At 35.8% G+C, this 21,347-nt stretch overlaps 1 protein-coding gene across 1 annotated transcript in view; it reads left to right on the forward strand.

Annotated features, from left to right (window-relative positions):
* Positions 1 to 21,347, forward strand: part of LRP12 (LDL receptor related protein 12) — a 49,771-nt gene that overhangs the window by 20,104 nt on the left and 8,320 nt on the right. The window contains exons 2-4 of the mRNA XM_063171062.1: positions 8,723 to 8,779; positions 15,588 to 15,723; positions 17,165 to 17,367. Coding sequence (XP_063027132.1) covers positions 8,723 to 8,779; positions 15,588 to 15,723; positions 17,165 to 17,367 — 396 coding nt within the window. The remainder of the gene's footprint in view (positions 1 to 8,722; positions 8,780 to 15,587; positions 15,724 to 17,164; positions 17,368 to 21,347) is intronic.

A 21,347-nucleotide genomic window follows, 5' to 3' on the forward strand; every position in this document is an offset into this window, starting at 1 on the left:
GATTGTAATAGTCAATTTTTGAAGAAAGAATGCAGACTTTTTTTAGATTTGGAGGTAATTACAATGCTAAAAAACATGAAAGTAGGAGGACATTTGTCTTTGTAGATTTTTAGTTCAGTGTTACAGATTATGAAATATCATCATAGAATGGCCTGTGCTATTAAAGGACCATCTATTTCACCTGCTGTAGGCAGGGACTTTCTGCTAGACCAGGTTGCTTTAGGCCCCATCCAACATGACCCTGAACACTTCCAGGGATGGGGCATTTTTATGGGGAGAATACATCTCTGTTCTTCACCAGCCTCACAACAAAGAATTTCCTCCTGGTATCCAAACTAAGCCTGCTCTCTTTTGGTGTAGTCATTCCCCTTGTCCTGTCACTGCAGGCCCTCTCCAGCTCTCCTATAGGCCAACTTTAGGCACTGAAGTAACCACAGCTTTCACTCAGCCTTTCCTCACAGGAGAGGTGCTCCAGCCCTCTGATCACCTTTGTGGCCCTATTTATGGCAATAAAAGTAGATGTGATGTTCATTCAAGTGCTGATTAACTTTGAGCTTAGGCTTTTTAGAGCAAATGTGGATTTGGAAGTTTCATGACTGTTTTATTCACCAAAAAATAAATTTAAGACCTGTTTTTCAAAAGTGTCATGCAACTACATGTTGTACAAAAAGTTCCTCGGAGAAAAGGAAAGGACAAGGTGAGAGAGTGATTAATAGAAGACAGTGTTAGACAAGTTTTGAATGTACAGTGCAAACTTTCAGCAGCACCATTCCTATTATTTTATACCCAAGAATAATTGTCTAAGCATGAAATGGTGGATACTGGTTGTTGCAAAAGGAAAAAAAAAAAAGTCTAAAACCTGCATAAAATTATTCCATTGCAGAATTGATCCTTTAGTTTTTGTCTTAGTTTACTGAATAAAGTTGCATCACAGATGGTCTAAAATGAAAATGGTGCCACGTAAAATAATAGCATTGAGTATTGTAAGAAAATTCTGTGCTTTATCTGCTTTTACACTGAAATTGTATGTGCTTATTTCTGGATTGTGTATTGTTAAACATTTAAATAAGCACTGTTTCAGTATCGTTTCATCTGTTTGTCATTTTTATTCTTAATTAGAGAAATTACCTATGTCACTGTAGTGTATGCATATACAACACTTTCTCATTTTTCTGAACATTGGCTTTCACTCTTAGAAATTTTAGATATATTAACTGTATCCTCTTTGTGGCAAGTGTTCTTCTGTTACTGGAACCTGCAATAAAGGTTGTCACTGTTGCTCTGCATGCCTTCAGTAGAAAATCCTGACTGATGCCTATATGGCAGTGTTTCTGTGTATTGCATATGTAATTTTATATTAAAATAAATGGTTGTTTAATCCATCTCTCACATAAAGGATACTTGGCATCTTGCTCCACATTTGAAATTGATTTACAAATCATCACCTGAAATTCCGATAGCTCCAGTACTTAACCCTAAGGAAATAAGGGAAAAAAAAGTAAACCTAACTAGTTAATGCCAAACGGTTGATTTAAAAACAAATAATATAAAATTTATCAGTAACTCTTCTAGAGATTCTTCAGCTACACTGGAGATTATTGATCAGTTAATTCCTGAAAGTACTATCCTTTCAGTATCATCCCTTCTCATGATACTTTTTAAATTGCTTTCTGTCATCAGTTGCATGTTGCCCTTTGTCAAGGAAATAAGCAGCAGCTGGATGTAGGACAAAAACTAATGGTCAAAGTGCAATACACAATGTAAAAAGTCAGTGAAGACAGGAAAATATGAGATTACTGTGATTTGTGAATCTTATTCCAAGTAGTTCATCCAAATACATATTGGTGCACAAGCTAATTTTATTTCATGCATATATCTAATGGAAGGGATGTAGTGATTGCAAACTAAACTGTCAGAAGGCAGAAAATAGTAAAATGGTGGTATCTGTAAAAGCTCGGACTGGTATTGTAGAAATTTGGGAATGATACTGCTAATTTGCATTTTTACTGGATCTGGAGATATTACAAATAGTAGCCTGACTTCAGTGGACTGTTATGTTCTGAACTGTGCTCCACCTTAGTTTGAAGCATTCCTGGTAGCAATAACTCCGTGTTTCACAGACTGTTCTGGGGGGGGTAAGTTTCAAACTGTTAGACTGATCTTTTTTTTTTTTTTTTCCCTTTTGCTCCACTGTTTTCTTCACTTTCAGTTCCTTCACTCATGTAAATTGAAGTGCACGTGTGCTCTTCCTGTCTTCTCAGGAAGAGAAAATTTGAATTTCTGTAGTTTGATTTAGCAGTGGTTGGAGAACACATGGTGCACAGATAGAAAAGAAACTACAGGAGAAACTTAATTTTATAGACTCTGAGTTATAAATGAGGGAAAAACACATCTAGTCCTTTTTGCATGCTCATGTCCATCTGAGATTACAGAAAGTATTTCTTTCATTTGGTACTTTCAGTATACTGAATACTGATCCTTCTGCAGTACAGGAGAGCTTGGCAGCAGTATGGACATATACCTATGCACGTGTAGCTTTTGGCTGTGGATACAGCTTTAAATTCCTTCAGCTGATGCATTTTATTCTAAATGCACATTAATTTAACAAATATAAGGAAAGTGTTCAAGAGATGAGGTTGTAAATGATGGGTCAGAAGACTGAGAAGGCTCCTAACTGGTTTTTTTTTGGTTCATTAAATGCAGGTGGCCCACGAGTAAGTAATTCAGTAAAGTATTTTGGGTTACATACTGAACTAAGACTTTTATCATAGAATGGTTTGTGTTGGAAGGAACCTTTGTAGATCATGTAGTTTATCTGAAGAGTAGTAGTACTTGTTTTTCTGTTGGTCTTCCACATGCCCTGCTCTGAGCTGTAACATCATAACCATGGATTAACCTTAGGCGTGGTAGGCAGGCAGTGGCCTTTGCCACTTCTCTCCCGCAGGCTTGGCAGAGGAGCCTGACTGAGGCTCAGCAGGACACATGGCATCTTCAGTGAAAGCTTGTTTCTGTTTCTGCTCAGCTGTGCTTAGGTGTTTGCAGGAAATGGGCCACTGGCTGGGACTGTCATAAAATGTGCTATCAAAACGGGTCATTCCAAGAAGGCATCGTAGATTTTCCAGCTTCAGTATCTGTAGATGAAGAAGGTTATTTTTATTTTTTGTACTCAGTAGTCAAAGTACCATTGCTAAGTGGTTTTTTAGGGAGGTGATATGGGAGGCAGCACCAGTTTGTTCTTGAAAGCATATAGTGACCTTATTTTGGTCAATAAGAAGCATAACTTAGTGAAGAATAATGCAGGGTAACTTCAGGACAAGGGACAGTTTTGTAAGGTACAGGGTGAGAAGAAATTTTGGGGTAGGATGAAGAAAGGATGTTTGGTCGTGAAATACATTGTCTAAAGTAAGGCAAGTTGAACACACATGATAAAGGGTGTTTAGAAACACATAATATACAGGAACTGTTGTTGATCTCTTGCCCTTGATAATTGTGATTCAAGAAAAATGTCCTGTCCAGGCTGCTTATGTAGCATTCATTAAGAGGTACCACTGTACCTTTTAACTCAAGGTAGTTTAGAAAAAGCTCTCTCTTCATAGCTGTTCAGTTACAGCACTTCTTCAATTTGTACAGCTCTATTTATAGGGGGTTGTAATTTGGCTGTTGAGGATAATGGCACAGGCTTAATCTTGATACAGAAGAATTTAGCTTCAACAGAGATAGGTGTATGTGATTTTTCTTGGTGAACAGTAACTACTTAGTGTAACAGCAGAAATAAAGGTGATTTAAATAGCCTTTGCTACTATGATTTTTTTTTCTTTTAATTTTTTCATTTCAACAATCAATTTTTCTGTAAAACGCCATCTGGATTTAATTCAGTCTCAAGATACATGATGTTATTTCAAACTGAAGTTACAGAGTTTGATTTTACAATCACAGTGGACAAAGTTACATGTACCAGATCTTTGTGTGTGCTTTTGCACTATTTATCATTTCAGTGTATTATATTAGTATTACTAATTTTAGCCAATCTGAAATCAAAACTGCTTCATTTAAGAGTCATTATTTACTGTCTCAAATACATCAGCATTTAGGTAAACTTGTTCTTTTTTCAAATCCTTCAAGTTCACCTATATATATGTATTTATATATCTGGAGAGCAGAAGGTTGCCTTGTTTAATCTGAATATTTTGACTAAGGAATACTTAACTATAGGAGGGTGGAGGTTAGTGGGGGTCTGTTTGGTTATGCTTTTTGTAAATGCATGAATTTGGATACAAATCAAAGGAGTAGCTCATATCAGGAGTGTTGGCTTAGTTTTATGTTCTGAAGAAATATCTACATAATCCTTTGAGTCTGATACTCATCCCATTTTGAGAGAGCTGTGCTGCATAGGCTGTGGGGAAAGATGGATGCAGGGGTGTAACACCCTAAAATGAAGGCTGCTGCGTTGTGGTTAACCTCCAGAGTGAGGCTCAGCATCACTGCTACTGTTTGGGTTTCAAATATACAGAACTTGGCAGGTGATTTTTCCAAACATGTCATGTTTTTCTAGTGTGAAAGCATTCTTTTCCTTTGCTCTTTAGTTGAAGTATTTGCGGCTGCCACATTTTCTTTGCTGCCAGCCCACTCCCCAGGCCTGTATTTAATCTCCTACCTGTGATGAAATTCAGAAGTAGTTAATGAGTCAAATACCTTCCAAGCCTATGGGTTATCTTCTGCATAGTTCTGTTCACCTCTCCAGATTACATGTAGGAGTCTTGGACCAGGATATTGGGAACTGATGTTTTGACAGTGCCAGGATTTTCTGGGTGGGGTATGAGGTGTTTGCCATAGTTTCATCTGGATTTGTAGGGGAGAAATTCCCCAACTGCTAGAAAACCTGAAGGCAGACCTAGTGTAATCTTACTTGCTTCTGTGGTCAGTCAACTGTGAGACATGAATCAAAAGGAATTAATTCAAGTGTCTGTGAAACTACTTGTCTGTCTCTGCCTGCTCCTTAGATGAGGTGACATTGCAGCCCAGAGGATTTGAGTGGAACAGAAAAAAGTGGTGGAGGTCAAAAGGTCTGGCTTTGTGCTGTGAAAGTAAAATAAAATTTTATGGATACATCTGTTAGAATGGGTGAACAACTTTGAACATAACCATTCTTCCTTTGAACATTTGGGAGATTTTTAAATTTGTTGAAGACAGAAAGGCACCTCAAATGTTGGAGGTTGTTCCATGCTGTAAAACATTCTATCAAGAGTCCAACTCATTTAGTGACAAGTTGGGTGTGGTTTTTTGTATTGCAGTTAAGCAGTCTTCAGAGATATTACCATGAATGGTGGCAACAAACTCATGGGCACCTCAGTAGAAAGCCATTAAAAGCACTTTCCATATTTTTGCTTAACCTATAGGCTACCAGTAGTTTAAAATTTCATATTCTGTTTATGAATTTATTTTGTTTTGTTTAGGAAAAGTATATTAAATGCTTGATTTTATCTTGATCCTTATCCACTTGAATGGTTTTAATTTACGTGCAGTTGCTGACCATATCTTAAGCTGCAGGGCTAAAGTTGACATATATTTCTGTTTTGTATTTGTACTGTGTTTATAAAAGGATGTGAAGAAAGTGGGTATAGTCCTGGTTACACAAGTGATGGAAGATGTTGATTTTAAAGAAAACAATCCTAGTTTTTCACAGGCAGCACAGAAGGCAGGATCTTTTTGGTGTGTAGCTTCCAGTGCTGTGCTGTCAAGACTCCTATAACTGATATGGACCAATCTAGTGCTGAGTTTTGTTAGGTAACAACTGCTTCAGTTTAAAACTTGAGGTTGAAATGGGCATAAATAGCAAATATTTCTTTAGGACATAAAGAAATATAAAAACTTACTGGTGACCTAAGAAATTTTATTTTATATTTTCATATTCTGCTGTGTTAAGTAGATTAACAGGAATTTCAAGGATAATTATGTTCCCATGTCTTAATGGAAGTTACTGATCGGTTACCTGATATATTGGTCTTCTAGAAGCCTAACTGTAAAAGGAACCATGTGATTATTTGTTGAGATCATACAAGGATCACCGCCTAAAAATTTCATGAAGTTGTCAGCAGTTAGTAACATTTAAATGGCATATGAACACACTGTTTCAATGATAGTTTTCAATAAAAGAGGAAGTAATAATCTGAGAGATTCCTCATCTTTAATGTAATGAAAATTTAGTGGTAGTTTATTTTTTTAAAAAGACCAAAGACTTTATTTTGATACTGTAGTACTTGGATCTGAGTTTAAGCTTTTCATCATCACACATTAGTGCCACTTCTGACTAATCATTGAAGTTAGTTTGACAATAAATATGACAACTTTTTATCTCAAGAGATTAATTGTTTGATTATAAAGCATATTTAGATGGAAAATATTCAAGTGTTCTCTCTAGGTATTCAAGATTAAATTCTTCCTTTGAACATTTGGGAGATTTAAGTTTTCTTAACCCATTAATTCTGAGTCAACACACAGGATTTCGATGCAAGTTCCCATTTTAGTATGCTTCTCATTATTACTGATTTATAGTTTTTGTCAGTCTTTGATACATATATACTTTGTCTTGTTTTCCATCACGTCAGTATTATGTCAGTCTTTTCATGTTTCATTGTATTTTTATCAGAACTGATTTCATTAGTATTCTGGGGTTTTTGTTTTACTGGTCTTTGCGTACAGGCAGCTTGTCAGGAATTCATATTCTGGGAGCATCAATGATGTGCTCAAATACTGACTGTCTTCAATGTAATTACTTCTGGGTTATTAATATTTCTAGATGTTTGTGAGTTCCTTCTTTTTTTGTCATGATGCTCATTTTCAGTGTTCAATAACAACTGCAGATATAACTGCATGTGCTAATGCCCCTTTTTAAAAGTAAAAAGGTGAATAATCCCTGGTGTACTTGAAAGATAAAATGTCAGCGAGTTATTTTTAGGCGAGACAAGAGGTTCTGAAATGTGTTAATGTTTTCTTTATGCTGATGGAAATAATGGAAAACAAAACAATCAGAAATATGCTTCTGTGGAATTAGTTCCAAGTAAAATCATTTTCCAGCAAAGATGTTTATTTTGTAAATTGAGAGCTAAGTGTTACTGTACACACAAAATTGGAGTGGCAACATCCTTTGGCATGTCAGTGATATGCAAAGCAGAGAAATTATTTGGAGAACAGTTTTTTAAAACTTAGATGTATATTTTACTTTGAAAATAGTTTATTGAAAAATAGTTGCTCACCAACACAGTATTTGAAATAGCATTTGTTTTAAAAATACTTCAGTGTTTTGAACATTGAGGAGAATTGTTGCAGTGTGGATTTTTTTTTAATAACTGAGGCAAAGCAATTTGGTATGTAAATATATGCAGTGAAATTAGTACTTTGAAAATGGAGTGGGAAACATGCCACTTTGAAGAACCAAGGAATTTAGTTTTTAAAAATAAAAAAATTAACTTACTATCGTTCTACAAATTATGATCATCAGGTTTCTAACTGTATTGTGTCTCTAAGAAGCTAAAAATTACGGCTGTCTGTATTTGGTGTCAACCCTGGGAGCAATTTCTTAAACATCCCATGTATAATCACTGGGGAGCACTGGGGTATACTCTTTCTTGGTCTGCTTGTAACAGTCTTTAAATTGGTATAAAAGGAATTTGTGTTTTCTTCATATATTTAAGGTTCTTGTTCCCAGACATAGTACCCTGGCATTGCAGTGCTGGTAGAACAACTGATATCACATACATGAAAATCTGTGTGACATGGCAAATCTTAAGGACTACAAAACTTTGAAGGATTAAGAGTTGTGGGTTTTTTGCTTAAGTGAAGTATTTTACATTTCAGATTCACTGCCTGTGTTCAAAGGAACTTATGTATCCAAGTAGCTGTCTCCTCCTGATATTTCTGAAAGATTTTACTAAAAATTTGTTGTAAAGGTTAAAAGAAAAGATAATGAATAAAGGAGGGGAGAAATGCACACAAATACAATTTGATGTGTCGCATCCTGTACCAGGACTGCCACCTGCCAGCAAATATGTTGACTTTACCAGGCTTTTTTTGCTTTGGAGAGTACAAAGTAGTATGGTGTTAGGAGGGATACCCTTTTTTGGGCTCTTACTCTTGATGACCATATTGGTCTTGTTCTTCTTTGCAAGTCTACTTTGTTTTAATGAACATTGCGGGGGAGTTACTCTCAAAGCTAGCTGGTGTCCTGCTGTATCTGAACTGTCTTTCTGGGCAAAGGGTGTAGGCTGCAATTTTTCTGAAATAGATGGGTATAGTCCCCTGGATGTCTTATTTGCATAGCATTTACTAGCAAATCTTGCTCTAGAAGGAGATGAGGAAGATGCATGGAAAGAGACCTTTCGTGAAAATATAATAGCACTTGATGCAAAATACAAAGTGTACCATGTGACATGCATAAGGTTTCTCAAAAATGACAGTATCAGTCTCTGCTTTTTCCTTAACTTTCTAGTACATCTAATTGTTCCTAGTAAACTAACAATGCTTGGGTGGGGGTATTTTTTATTGTATGGTAACTTTCTCTCTAGTTTTTCTCTTTAATTTGTGATAAAACTTATGTTGGACCTTTCATGTTTAATATTAATTAAAAGAACTTCAGGTTTGTTCATTCTGTTCTGTAAAAAGGTATCTGAAGAATTTTTACAAATTTTATCTTGGAAATTAGCTTATTCATTATGTTTAATTTTAGGAAATGGTGCTCTTGCAGAACATTCTGAAAATGTGCATATTTCAGAAATGTCAACGGGTAAGTCATTTTTTGTAATGTTTAAATTTCATGCATGACTTAAATAGTAAATATTGAAAGCCACCTGGTATCTTATGAAGAGATATTTGGCTATAAAAATTATTACTGCCTTTTGCAGCATGTAATAAGGAATGAAGCAACTGGAACATGGAAAAATTCTCATAAGATAAAACTGATACCTGCATGCTCATGAACAGATTATGCCTTTCTAAGTGGACTGCTTAATTATTTTTCCATACAAACATTGAACTAAGAGAAAAGTTGGTTTAAGTTGAATTGATATTTTCTTTCCACAGTGAAGTTTTTGTGAAATGAAATTTACTGAAATGTAATTTTGGACACTGCTACTATCAAATAACGTAAATCCAAGAGTTATGCATTTCACCTGATTAGATTTAACTGAAATGACTGTACACTTGGCTGCACAGTTTCTTTAATACAAGAAAAAAATTTAGAACTCATGAAACTGAGAAACTGATGAGATGCTGGGAGCGGAGGGGGTATAAAAGCAGCTCAAAGGTTTCTATGTTCCCTTCCAATAAGTGAGTTTTAGGCCTTTTCTGGGCAGCAGCCGCAGCCACGTCTGGTGTGTGTTAGTGATGGGACTGTGTGGTCATTGAGGCATTGGCGTGCACTCTTTGTTCTTCAGATGCTGTGCAGTGTCAGCAGCTGCTGGGCGTGGTTTATCATACAGATACCCAGAATATGTGCAAACAGGGAGATAAAGGCTCCTCAGCAGGTAGCAGAATACAAGCCTGATTCTTTCCCCAGGAAAGCTGCCTCTAATCCCTAGAATTCAAACTGATTTTCATACCTCCTTCTCCTAAAATAAGAGTCAAAATGCAAAGTTGTCCTTTTTGAGAACAACTTGTACATCTCACTGTAGTTATCCTTGCAGTGTTGCTTTAAACATTACGTTGCTACTTCTGCTTCTATGGTTGAGTTTTTGGATAAATTTATGGTCAGTGGGTGGTCTCTGTTGCACCTACTGCTTTCTGTTTGCCTTTTATTGTTCAGCACTCAAGGACTGTTAAAAGTCTGTTTATAGAAGATCTTTCTTACCCATTCTTGAGCTGCATCATGAAGAATGCTGTTGCCTTTTAGTAGTACTGGTTAACCAGGGATCATATGTACTTCATTTATGGCACACTGTAAATAATAAATGCCTACATAGCTAACTTGCCCCTCTTTGAGCAATTATTGCTGGAATTGGAATGGATGAGAGACGCTAAGTCAACTTAAAATCTCGCTATGCAGCGTTCAGAGTATGTTTTAACAACCCCTCACACCTTTGTTGACTGCAGTGGTTGTGTCAAAAGTCACAATACAGGCAGAAAAGCATCTGCTGGGCAAGAGGTGAATGGAATTTTTGACTCTGCTTCCAGTACTTTGGCCAGCATGCTTGAATAGGCAGTGCCAAGAAGAGCAGAACACAGCGTACTTTGTACGCAAGATAACAGCAGCTGGTAGATAGAACTTTAACTACTGAGAAGAAAGATCCATTTAGAAATAAATAATAATAATAACAACAACCAAAAAACCCAAAACAAAACACCAAAAAAACCCCAAACCAAAACAAAAAAGGTATCTGTGATATTCTTGTGTTTTTAAATACCTTTCCAGATGGGAAAAGTACTGTACTCATAAGTTTGTTTCTTAATACAAAGTGCAACTTCTTCACTGGGGAGTTTTGAGGTAATGGGGAAGGGGTGATCTGTTGAGAGCAACCTCAAGAAAGCATATAGACTGACCCAGTAGCATTTTCCTTACTGCTCTTTGTATGTACATCTTAAATTTTAAGTTCATAGCCCAAGTATAAAAGATGGTGATGAATAAAATTAATTTTTTAGTTCCTTTTAAATAAATTGGGTCTCCCAAATGTATTTTCTAACTTGCAGGTTATATGTTTCAGTAAGCATACCTGGACAACTTTATATTTAGCAGAACAATTTTAAGTTGAGTTTCTGTAAAATAGAACAAAAGACATCTGGCTTTTAATCTTTCTAAATCCAGCTTTCATCTGGTGTTGAAACCAAGCAAGCGATTGTCTTGGACAGTTGTACAAAGACTGGATTTAAAATGAAACTTTTGTCTTGATGGTAGATTTCCTGTCATGCTGCTGCTGTAAGACTATATGACCTACCTTACTAAATTACATTTTAATAGCACAGACCTTTGTGGCCTTCAGTATTTATGCTTCTGCTGGATATTACATTGCCAAGTTACAGGTACCTCTCTATATATGAGCATGCTTTTTCTGCCAGCAGCAATTAGTGGAATGTTGTCTCTTTGCATATAAGTGATCACTACAGAGCTCAGAAATATTTTCATGTCTGTCTTTGAGGTATGTTGAGCCATAATTGTCATGATTGCAAAACCAAGTCCCCATCTCCCCAACCCCTCACTCTACATTTTAAAGAGCTGCAGCACTGTCATATATAAATAAAATGATTTCTTTTTACTGCAAATGTCTCTGTATTGCAGAGCAAAGGGCATTTTAAATTAAAGCCTTTTGGCTTGACCTGGAGGCAAAGATTCCCATGCCTTCTTCCCCTGTAGTGCTTCACATAAGACTTTCAGTGGCTCCTGAGAGTTACAATGCAATAATTATCCTCTCTGTTCACGGTTTAGACTTTATCACAACATTATTCTCTTTTTACTCTAAGCTGTTTTAAACACCTTCAGATCATTTATCCAGCTGCATTCATGTCCTTACCATGTCCAATATAATGCATACCTTATCATCCTGTGGTTCACATTGAAAGCTAATTCTTTTATCTTTTCAACTAATCTCCTGGCATTACTGTGAAGATAAATCCCTAATCTCCCTCTCCCTGCTTTTCTGAAGTGACTTTTTTCCTTGACATGTTGTTCACTCTTAGTACAGGTACTTTACTTCTCAAGATCTTGCTACAGAATTTTTGCATAGGTTTCTTAATTATTTTCTTATAACTTGCTAGTTGAATTTGGTACAGTAAACTTTTAATTGGCTCTCTTCTGTTTACCAGTCAACATCCTGTAGTTTACAATAATGTTCTGTAATCTGGGATGGTAAAAAAATTTCAGGAAGAGGGAAATTAGAAGAATTGTTTTGTCTGTTTTTTAAAAGTCTGCAGGAAAATCCATATACACTGGAAAATTACGTGCAAGCTCTTTTCATCATTATTTTACACTGTAATATGTGAAACATCCTCAGTCCTAATTGCAGTATTGCAATTTACTGAAAAGTTATATCAGAGTAACAAGCAGAATTGCAAATAGATTTTTTAATAGAATAAAGGTTATCAAAGCAAAGAGTTTGAAACAGGTAGGAGATGAATGAACAGAATTGTGCCAAAGAATACTAGGGCATTGAAGGGAATGTAAGCAGACACAACACTCACGTAGAAATGGTTGTGCAGGAGGAATTTGTTCTTCCCTCCAGATATTACAGCCACCAGCATGAGATTTGAAAACATCTTGGGCTTGCATCACTGGGTGTCTTTGCTTCTTTGTGATGCAACCTTCTCAATTTCTTTTGTGCTTCTGCCTTGATTGCAGACTCATTTCCATTTATCCTGACTTGTCTAATTTTCATTCTGCTGTTCTCTTATATATTTTTAATACTTTAAATAAATTATTCTAAACCTAATCAGTTTACCTGTAGTTTTAAGTTGTCCTAGACACAACTAACCTGTATGACAAATGCTTGTAGGGCTGCTAGCAATTGAGATTAAAAGTCCAAGTTTTCCTCAGCTTAAAGTAAGGATGTTTGCCTCTATTGATGCATTTCTGTTTTACTGCCAGTTGGAATTTTTTTAATCCCATATCCTTCAGGATGTTGCTTGCATTCTGCATGTTTACAAATACATGAATAAAACGTATTTTACACTCTAGTCTACTATGGTGTAGGAGAAACATCCTTGTTAGGCAGAGAGTCAGGAACTGATTTTAAAGGCTTGCTATTATATTTACGAAATATATTCCCTTTAAAGCTGTTCTATTTCAAAAGGTTATCCTTGATTTAAAAAATTTATCTGAGAAATCATTCTCTCTCAAAAAGACTACACTTCTGAAGTGCAGTTTCTGCAGTTATCTTGACCTTTATACACTTTTTAAGCAAACAGATTTCTGTTGTCTCTGGAGTAATAAGTAAGAGATTTTTAATGCATGAATATATATCAAGTATGCAAATGTGTTTAGCTTGTCTAGCCAACTTGAAATTAAGAAAGCTGTAATTCGCTTTTCAAGTCCCTTCCCTTTTTTTGACTCCCCACTTTGTCACATGAATACTTTCTTCAGTGTTTTCTCCTCTACAGCACTTGTACAGTTTTGTTCACCCTGTGTTACTGTGCCTGTGGTCATTCTTGCTTCCTTGTGCCCTCCATAGTCTGCTTCTCTCTCCCCATGTTGGGTGCTGTTGCAAATGATCGTGTTTTGCTCTCAGCTCAGTAGTGTGAGCTTTACTGGAAACAGAGAAAAAGACATCTTAATAAAAGCATGTAGAAATTACAGGGATAAGGTTGTTTCTGCAAAGGATAAAAAAATCCTGAGTTTGAGTAAAACTAGAAGCTTTCATGTGCTCTGGAAATACTACCTTGGTTATACAGGATTTCCATGTGAAATTTCTTCCATTCACACTTGTGTAGAAATACTGTTTGTAGTGCTGTAGGGTTTAGCATGTAAATATTTTTGGAGGTGAACTCTGTAAAACTGAATAAGCTCATGTTGAATGGATTTTTTTAAATGTATTTTAGTGCAAAGTTTCCTTTGTCAGGTAAACGTAATAGCTTTTTTAGAAGTTCTCAGTTACAAAATTTTGTCCGTCAAGTTTGAAAATATCTGATAGCATGAGTATGTTGTAGTGTAAACTTTACTTCTAGGCAACTTCTTTGAAGTTGGGGACTATTTCAGTAGTAACCAAGTAGTATATGGATTTGTTGCCAGCATTTGCAAACTTCGTATAAAATGTCTTACGCATTCTTTTTTGCATGTTTTTGTTCTGTATTTTTTTGGTTTTGTTAAAACTGCTATTTTACTTTTAACAACTGAATAACCAGCTTTTCTTTCAAGTCCTTACATTTATTACCTGAAAAAATGTTAAGTATCAAAAGATCCTTACACAGGAACTGTGTTCCAAATTATCATGGTGTTAGAGCACCACCTATAGGGTTTGCTCAAAAATTAAAAAGAAAGAATGATGGCATATTCAAATTAAATAATATCTTTCTGTATTTTGTGACTTTCATCCCAAGATATTAGGGTAGCTCCTGTGTCCTACAGTTGAAGTATGTTAATACTTAACTGTGAAGCATGACTAAAGCTCTAAAAACATGTGAAAGCATGTGAAAAAATATTTAAAGCATTTTTCTCTTACAGATATACAGGAAAATAGAAAATTTCCTGAGTTTTTGCTGTGGTATTTAAATTAATTTAGAAAATTCAGACATAACTCAGCATTTTTGTCTTTTAGTCCTTCTAAAATATATTTTAAAGTGTATTTGTTATTCCATATAGAAATACTTTAAATATAATTTAATATTATAACTTACTATAATTTCAGGTCCCTATAGTACTGCAAAATTATTTTAAAAGCTTGATTCTGTATACAAATAAAAAAAGTAACCTGTCCACAAATTACATTATTGCAACTTTTCCACTGTTATAAATGCAGTTCATTCTTCATCATATTTGTTTATTCATCACTTCTGATTGAATATTTTAATCAGATAGGAATTCTAAAAGGTTTTGATGATCAGACAATAATGGAAGTGCTTCCTTATTGGTAATAGTTCTTATGTTCAAACTGCTGTGTGTAACTTACTGGGCTACCAGTAACTTTGACAGCTTGGCAGATTTTGGACTATCAGTGATAAAATTGAAAAAACACAGAGGGTAGTTATTTTTAATGTGTTTTCTCTCCATTGAGACTTCCTCATAATTTGAAGCTCTGCAGTGAGAGTATTCCAGCCTTTCTATTTATGTGAAGGTTGTGTATATGCTCTATGACAGGTGTTGGATATGAGGCTGTTAAGAGGGGGGCAAAACAGGAAAAAAAAATCCACAAAGTGTAAGTATGTACTTGAAATAAAATGAGAAGAATTAAGAACACTCCAGCTGTGGAAGGAGCAGCAGCTGAGTTAAGGCCAGTGCAGGAAGCTACACCTATAATAAAGTAAGAGTACAAATGACTGAGCTATTTCAGTTGCATATAATTAGACATATAAATGTAAGCTTTCTAGTCCATTATCAGAAATGTAGTTGTGCAGGTCTCTCTGCTACAGTAAGTGCTCTTTTCCTTTCAAGCATTTCGAATCGTGTATGGAGATCATTTCCATGCCAAGAGCTGGAAGGGGGAAGATATTTAATTGATGGTCAAACACTGGGTCTGCCTAAGAGAGGAAATCCCAGCTGCTTGATTATTTAGCTTTAATTTGTTTTTCACCTTCTAATACACTTGTCAGTAAAAGGTGTTAATGCATGGTTAAATTGAACTGAATCTTTATAAAGACTAAAAATAAATTTACAAATAAAAAAATCTTTAACCTAATAAAGTTATAAAAGTCCACATAGAATAATCTTTTTTAATCTGTAATGGTAATTGACATAAGTGCAAACTGCTGCACTGGCAGCATTGGAAAACATCTTTTGGCCGACGTGTTCCATTACACACTCCTTTAGAAGCTGTGGGTCTTTTAACTGGTATGTCATTTAACTCACTCTGTTCTCCCTGATTAGGTGATGATTGGTTGGACGGGGTTTTTTGTCCTACTGGCTTTTTAAAAAAAAGAGTTAATCAAGATGCTTTCAATATATATGTCTTTTTTAGCTTGCGGAGATATTCCAGAACAAATTCGATCACCAAGCGGGACAATCACAAGTCCAGGGTGGCCCTCTGAGTATCCTGCCCGAATTAACTGTAGCTGGTACATCCATGCCAACCCAGGGGAGATCATTACTATAAGGTAACAGTGCTTCCATTGTGGGTGGAAGAAGTACTAACCAGACATTTTTAGCTGCCACTTGTACACATACCAGTTTTGTCTTCCTTCCTGTAAGTGAAGGATTTCAGTTCTGTTGGGGTTTTGCCTTTCCTTTTATCTGATTTGCCTGCACACAGTCATGTAGCATTTGTTTTTAGCTGGACAATCACTGACTAGAAAAAATTTTGGTGTGCTCATTTAATTGCATTTTTTCTGTGTGTCTGAAACATAGGAATTTTTCATTAAAAAGTATGTAAGTAAATGTGACTAAATGCTGTAATGCTTCACTGCTCTGAGGTTTCTTGATGTGTTTAAAAATGTTAGAGGCAATTAGCAAGTCAATAGATAGCAGCTTAGGAAAGAAAGGCTGAGTTTTAATGCAGGGAGTTCCTCACAGTTTCACATATCTTGTAACTTTTCTAGAGTAGTAATGTAAAAAACTTGTGGATTCAAGTTCTCATCAGTTCATTTCTGACTACTGATTTCTTTTAGCATCAACATACAAATTAGTAGTGCTTCATAGACTTGATTATGAAACTGCATTACCTGCATATTTTTTTCAGTTTCCAGTTCAGACTTGCTGACCTAAGAAACTGCTCTTCATTATGAAGTATTTACTTTGACATCAGTTACTTGTTTAAATTCTGCCTCTTAATTTAAACAGTTTTTCTACTAAATATTTGACTGGCATAAATGCAATGTAAAGTAGGTAAAACTGTTCAGCTACTAGAATGCTTTCTAAACTTTTCATACTGTTTATTTTTAATAAAACTCTTTTTTTCTTTCATGTTGTTTTCTTCCACTCATACATCCCACATTTCAGTTCTGATAGTGCTCTGTTGTCTGTACAGACCTGTTTTGCAGTCTCCTCCTCACACATCATTACCATGGCAGCTTGTCTTGACCGAGTGCTGCCATACCATGGCAGTCCATGACATAATGCTGGGATAGCCAAGTAGTGCAGCTGGGAGAAAGGCTAATCTGAAAACATAAATTTGAACAATTTAGATGTATTTATAATGTCAAATCATGGTACTGCCATAAGTGTAGCATTAACTAAAATTCTGGTGAAAATTGAGTTAAAATCACTTAGTAGTGTATGGAAGTCATTACATGGGACACATAAGGACAATTTCATTATCAGAATTTTAGATTAAGAGAGTGTGTTTTTGTAGCAAAATTGCATTTCTTTAAGTGGTGGGTGCAATATTTCGTTAGACAGAATAGATCCTTGCTGGCCTCATAATATAAAAGTATCAGCACAAGGTTAAACTCTATCTCTACATGGGTGGAGAGAAGCTACTGTTTTTATTTCAAAAGAAGAAGTATTTATTTCAAAAAGAACTTCAAGCTAATTTTCATTTAGCATCTTGTTTCTGTTATATTCAGTTCAGTAGCAATTTTGACCTTTTCTCTTTTTCAGCTTTCAAGATTTTGATGTTCAGGGATCTCGACGATGCAGCTCAGATTGGTTAACAATTGGAAGCTACAAGAACGTTGAAGGCTATAGAGCATGTGGCTCTTCCATTCCCTCACCATACATCTCTTCACAGGATCATGTTTGGATAAGGTTTCATTCAGATGATAGCATCTCCAGAAAAGGCTTCAGATTAGCCTACTTTGCTGGTATGTTTCAAATGATACCTTGTATAATTTTATAGTTTCACTTTTTCTTTCCTGTTCCAAGAATTACTTTCTCCATTACTTCCTCCAGAATTAACAGAATGCAGTACTGACTGTGGGTCTTTCCTGTAGTCACCTCAAGGTCTATTGAAATCAGAGAAAATACAGATTAGGTAATGTATTTTGATCCCATGCACAATGTGAATATTCAAAATAGGAGTAACAATAAGCACATTGAATAATATTTGGGAAGAAAAGGTTAGCCAGTAGTAGTAGTAGTAGGCACCTGGAAGTTCTTTAAACATACTAAGATTTGAAATATTTTCACCAGACAAAAAATTATTTTATTGAAGTAGTTGGGTAAACTTCTGAGTATCATAAATACAGTGAGAGAGGAAATAAATGGCAGGATTTTTTTGTTTTGACATTTCTCACAGAATTTTTATCATTCTCCCATCTCCAGAAGGCATACTATCTTTTAAAAAATAAATCTAAAAAAACTCCTCCCCATTGATAGATTCCAACCAAGTGCAGACATGGTTCTGTACATGCAAAATTTTTATTGTGTAATTACAGGATGTGATAAGAACTAGTTATCAGTAGTAATAGTTTGAGACTGTTTTGTGAGCCATTCTTGTTCTATTAAAGATTGCCAAGAGAGAGGAGGAAGCCAGTCATGGATCAAGACTAGTTCCGAACTTTTCCTGGCTTTAAGAGATACTACAGTTTTATGTAATAGCATGGCTATGGTGTTCTACATCATGATAATCCCAAATACTGGATTAGATTGCTCTTGGTTTTCACAATGATTTCATGTTACCTTACTCCCTCCAAGTGTGCCTATATCCGCTCACTGGCCTGCTCCAGATTTCTGTGCACACCGACTTCTGACTCCTCCATAAAACAATTCATACTTGTAAACATATCCAGCGGTACCCACCATCAAAACTGTTTCAGCAACATTCAGTAAATCTACCCCTGATCTCCTCTAGTCTAAGCTCCTGGTTTTTACTCTCCACTCTTCTTACCTTGTAGCTTCTTCCACTGTGTCAGTCTCTCACAAACAAGTTTCCAAGCAAGCTTATCCCTCTCTATCACCTGTTCTCAAGTCTACAAAACAGCTCCTGCTGTGGTTCAGCTCCTTGCGCTTTAGCAGGTCTTGGGGCAGTAATGCAGCCTTGCATTTGATGCTGGCCCAGCTTTCAGGGCAGTGTTCTACCTGGGTTTTGTGCACTGTCTCACCAAAAACATGTCAGGGAGCAGGGAAGAAGCCACTGGCCAGTCAGACATCCTGTGCCACTGTTTCTGCCAGTGGCCCAGGGGAACACTGCTACCTATGTCAGGCATCAGCTTCTGCCCTTTTCACCTCCCTCTTGAAGCAGGTGCAGAGGAAAGGCAGCATTCCTTCCTGAGGGGTTTTGAGAAGGAAAGATACCTTGGATAAAAGTGTGGAATGGGTAGGGGAGGTAAGCCATGGGCTTTGTAGAATTTTTCCTCTTCCTCTTTCCAAATCTTTTCCTCTCTTTTTCTCTGATCTTGAGACAATTTCATTATGTAACCCCTCTTGGAAGAAGCTCTAACATTTTCAGTAACAAGCAGTTTTTTTCTATTAATTGATTTCTTTTATTTTGTAGACTAAAGTACTTAAGACTTTAATCCTATGTTTATAAATGTCTTTTTCTAAATAAATAAGTTTTATTTTGGGGACATTTGTTAATTTTTTTAGCAAACAAGCCTTGCTGAAGCTTTGGCTTGAGTTTGCTCCCTATGTTTGATACAATACTTAGGAAGTATTTCACAATTGAGGTGTAAGTATAGTGTCTCAGTGATCAGAGTGGTCTTTTGATGTTTTAAACTAACCTGTACATGGGTGAAGAGTTGACAGTTGCTTTAATAATCATCTGGTCATTTCTGCTTTTGAGTGTCAAAAAAGGCTCCTGAAATGCTAGTGCATTTGCTGTGCATTCAACTGTGCCATTATGTGTGGTTTTTTCTCATCAGCATCATGCAGTAGTGCTCAGATTAATACCTCAATAGATTATTTAATTCAGTATTTTTTAAGGCTACTCTCAAAGTTGGCAAGTAATCGTAGAAAAAGGGGGGAAAAAGTAATACATCAGTTACTTGGATGCAAGTTAGGCCTATCTGTGCTGGAATGATCAAAACACTACAGATTCCAAGTACAAAAGTGATCATAAGGGAGCCCCATGTTTAAAATCTGATGTGGAAGACAGGTTTTGTGAATTGTTTGAATTAATTCTTGTTTAAAGAAAATAATAGGTAAATATTCATATTTAAAACAAATCAGTAATAGGAAAGAAAAAAAACTTTGAAGGTAGGAAGGGTACTGGACTAGAAAGTAAATTTTGGACCACTTTTATTTGTCTTTCTGCCCTCTGTCTTCCTCCAATTACTTATTTATCAGCCTTTTAAATTATGGGAGTTGAAATGAGACAGTTTCCTAATGGTGATGTAGAGTGGAAAATAAAGTTAGTAAAAGTACAGAGGTTAACAGAGGCCACTGTAAATGCAGGGAAGAATTGTGTTAGTCCTTTGGCTACAACTGTATATGGATGCTGCTAATCATCTTGTGCTATCCTGAAGTCTTTTGTGGTACAGCTCCCACAGTTAGTCTTATTTAGTACGTCTCTTATCTTTTTAAAACTCTAATTTTTGATTCATAGGTAAATTTTCTTCATGTAATGATTGCAGGATTGGTGATTAAAAATGCTAAACCAAGATCAAGTATCCCTGCTCTTTTCTGGGATGTTCAAAAGCTTGTTGAAGGAAGAGCTTGGGTTGAAATTGTATCTGTTTTGTTACTGCAATATTCCCATCCCAATATTTATAACTCTGTGTTACAGCTTTCTTCTCAACCTCTTCCAGGTTCTGCAATGCATAAGGACTGAGCTAGATTATAATCAGTACTTGAAGGTTGAACATGAGGTTCAATGAACTTCTCCTAGATCTAGGCATCCTCTCCTAGACATCTTCTCCTACCTCTTATTCTGCTACCTCCTACCTACTATTCTATTACCTCCAGCTATGGAGCTTAGTCAATCAATTTAGGTAGGACTAGTCTGGCAGTTCAGTTCTACAGGTTCTGAATTCAAGGTCAAGGTTCCAACTTTAACATACTAATATTGTCAATCATATGTATGTCTGAATGTACTATAAATACTTACATATCTGTAACAGAACAAGAAGATGGTATCCTTTATACTGCATCTGTTCTTTGGATTTTTTTGGTGTGAACTGAACATATTCTGAAAATTAGTCACTGACAACACGTACATTTTGCTCTCCTTTCATTCTTCAGTCTCTGAAAGCAAATTTGTAGACTTAAACATTCTTCAGCAGTACATAAAACATTTATCACTCTTGATGATTTCATTTTACTGTGCATTCACTTTTTAAAAGCCTAAGCATTTGTGAAATTTTAAAACTGTGTTGTACTTCTCTAAAGAAAAATTATTTTAAGCTAGTGTATTTATTTTCAATGCTTTCTAAGTATTAAAGAAAGGAAAAAAAGAGAACAAAAGTGTGATATGACTTGACCTATCACAGCAGATTAGTTCCAGCAAGAAAAACTCAAGCTAGCTGTGAAAACTTTTATCATGTTGTATAGCAAAGCACTGGAACTTTAAAAATACTTGATTGGAGAAGGCCCTGAAGAGCCTAATCAAACACCAGTTGACCCTGTTTTGAGCAGATGATTTTATTAGATGGCCTCCTTCCAATCTGAATTGTTCTCTTGTAAAAAAAGATAAAACATGCTTCTCCTGGGGGCATTAGGATTTCAGTGAGTTTATCATACTGCCTTTCCTGTTTGCTTATTAAAACTTTAGGTAAAGTGTTCCTTAGAATGAATGTATCTTTGTCTAGTTTATTTTCTGAATTACTGTTGTGTAGGACCATCTGCATTGCAGACTTGTTTTAAATATTTTGACCATGACAGTTTGTTTTATAGCAAATTTTACAGT

Source organism: Melospiza melodia, chromosome 1 (assembly GCF_035770615.1).
Source record: "Melospiza melodia melodia isolate bMelMel2 chromosome 1, bMelMel2.pri, whole genome shotgun sequence".
NCBI classification, from domain to species: Eukaryota; Metazoa; Chordata; class Aves; order Passeriformes; family Passerellidae; genus Melospiza; species Melospiza melodia.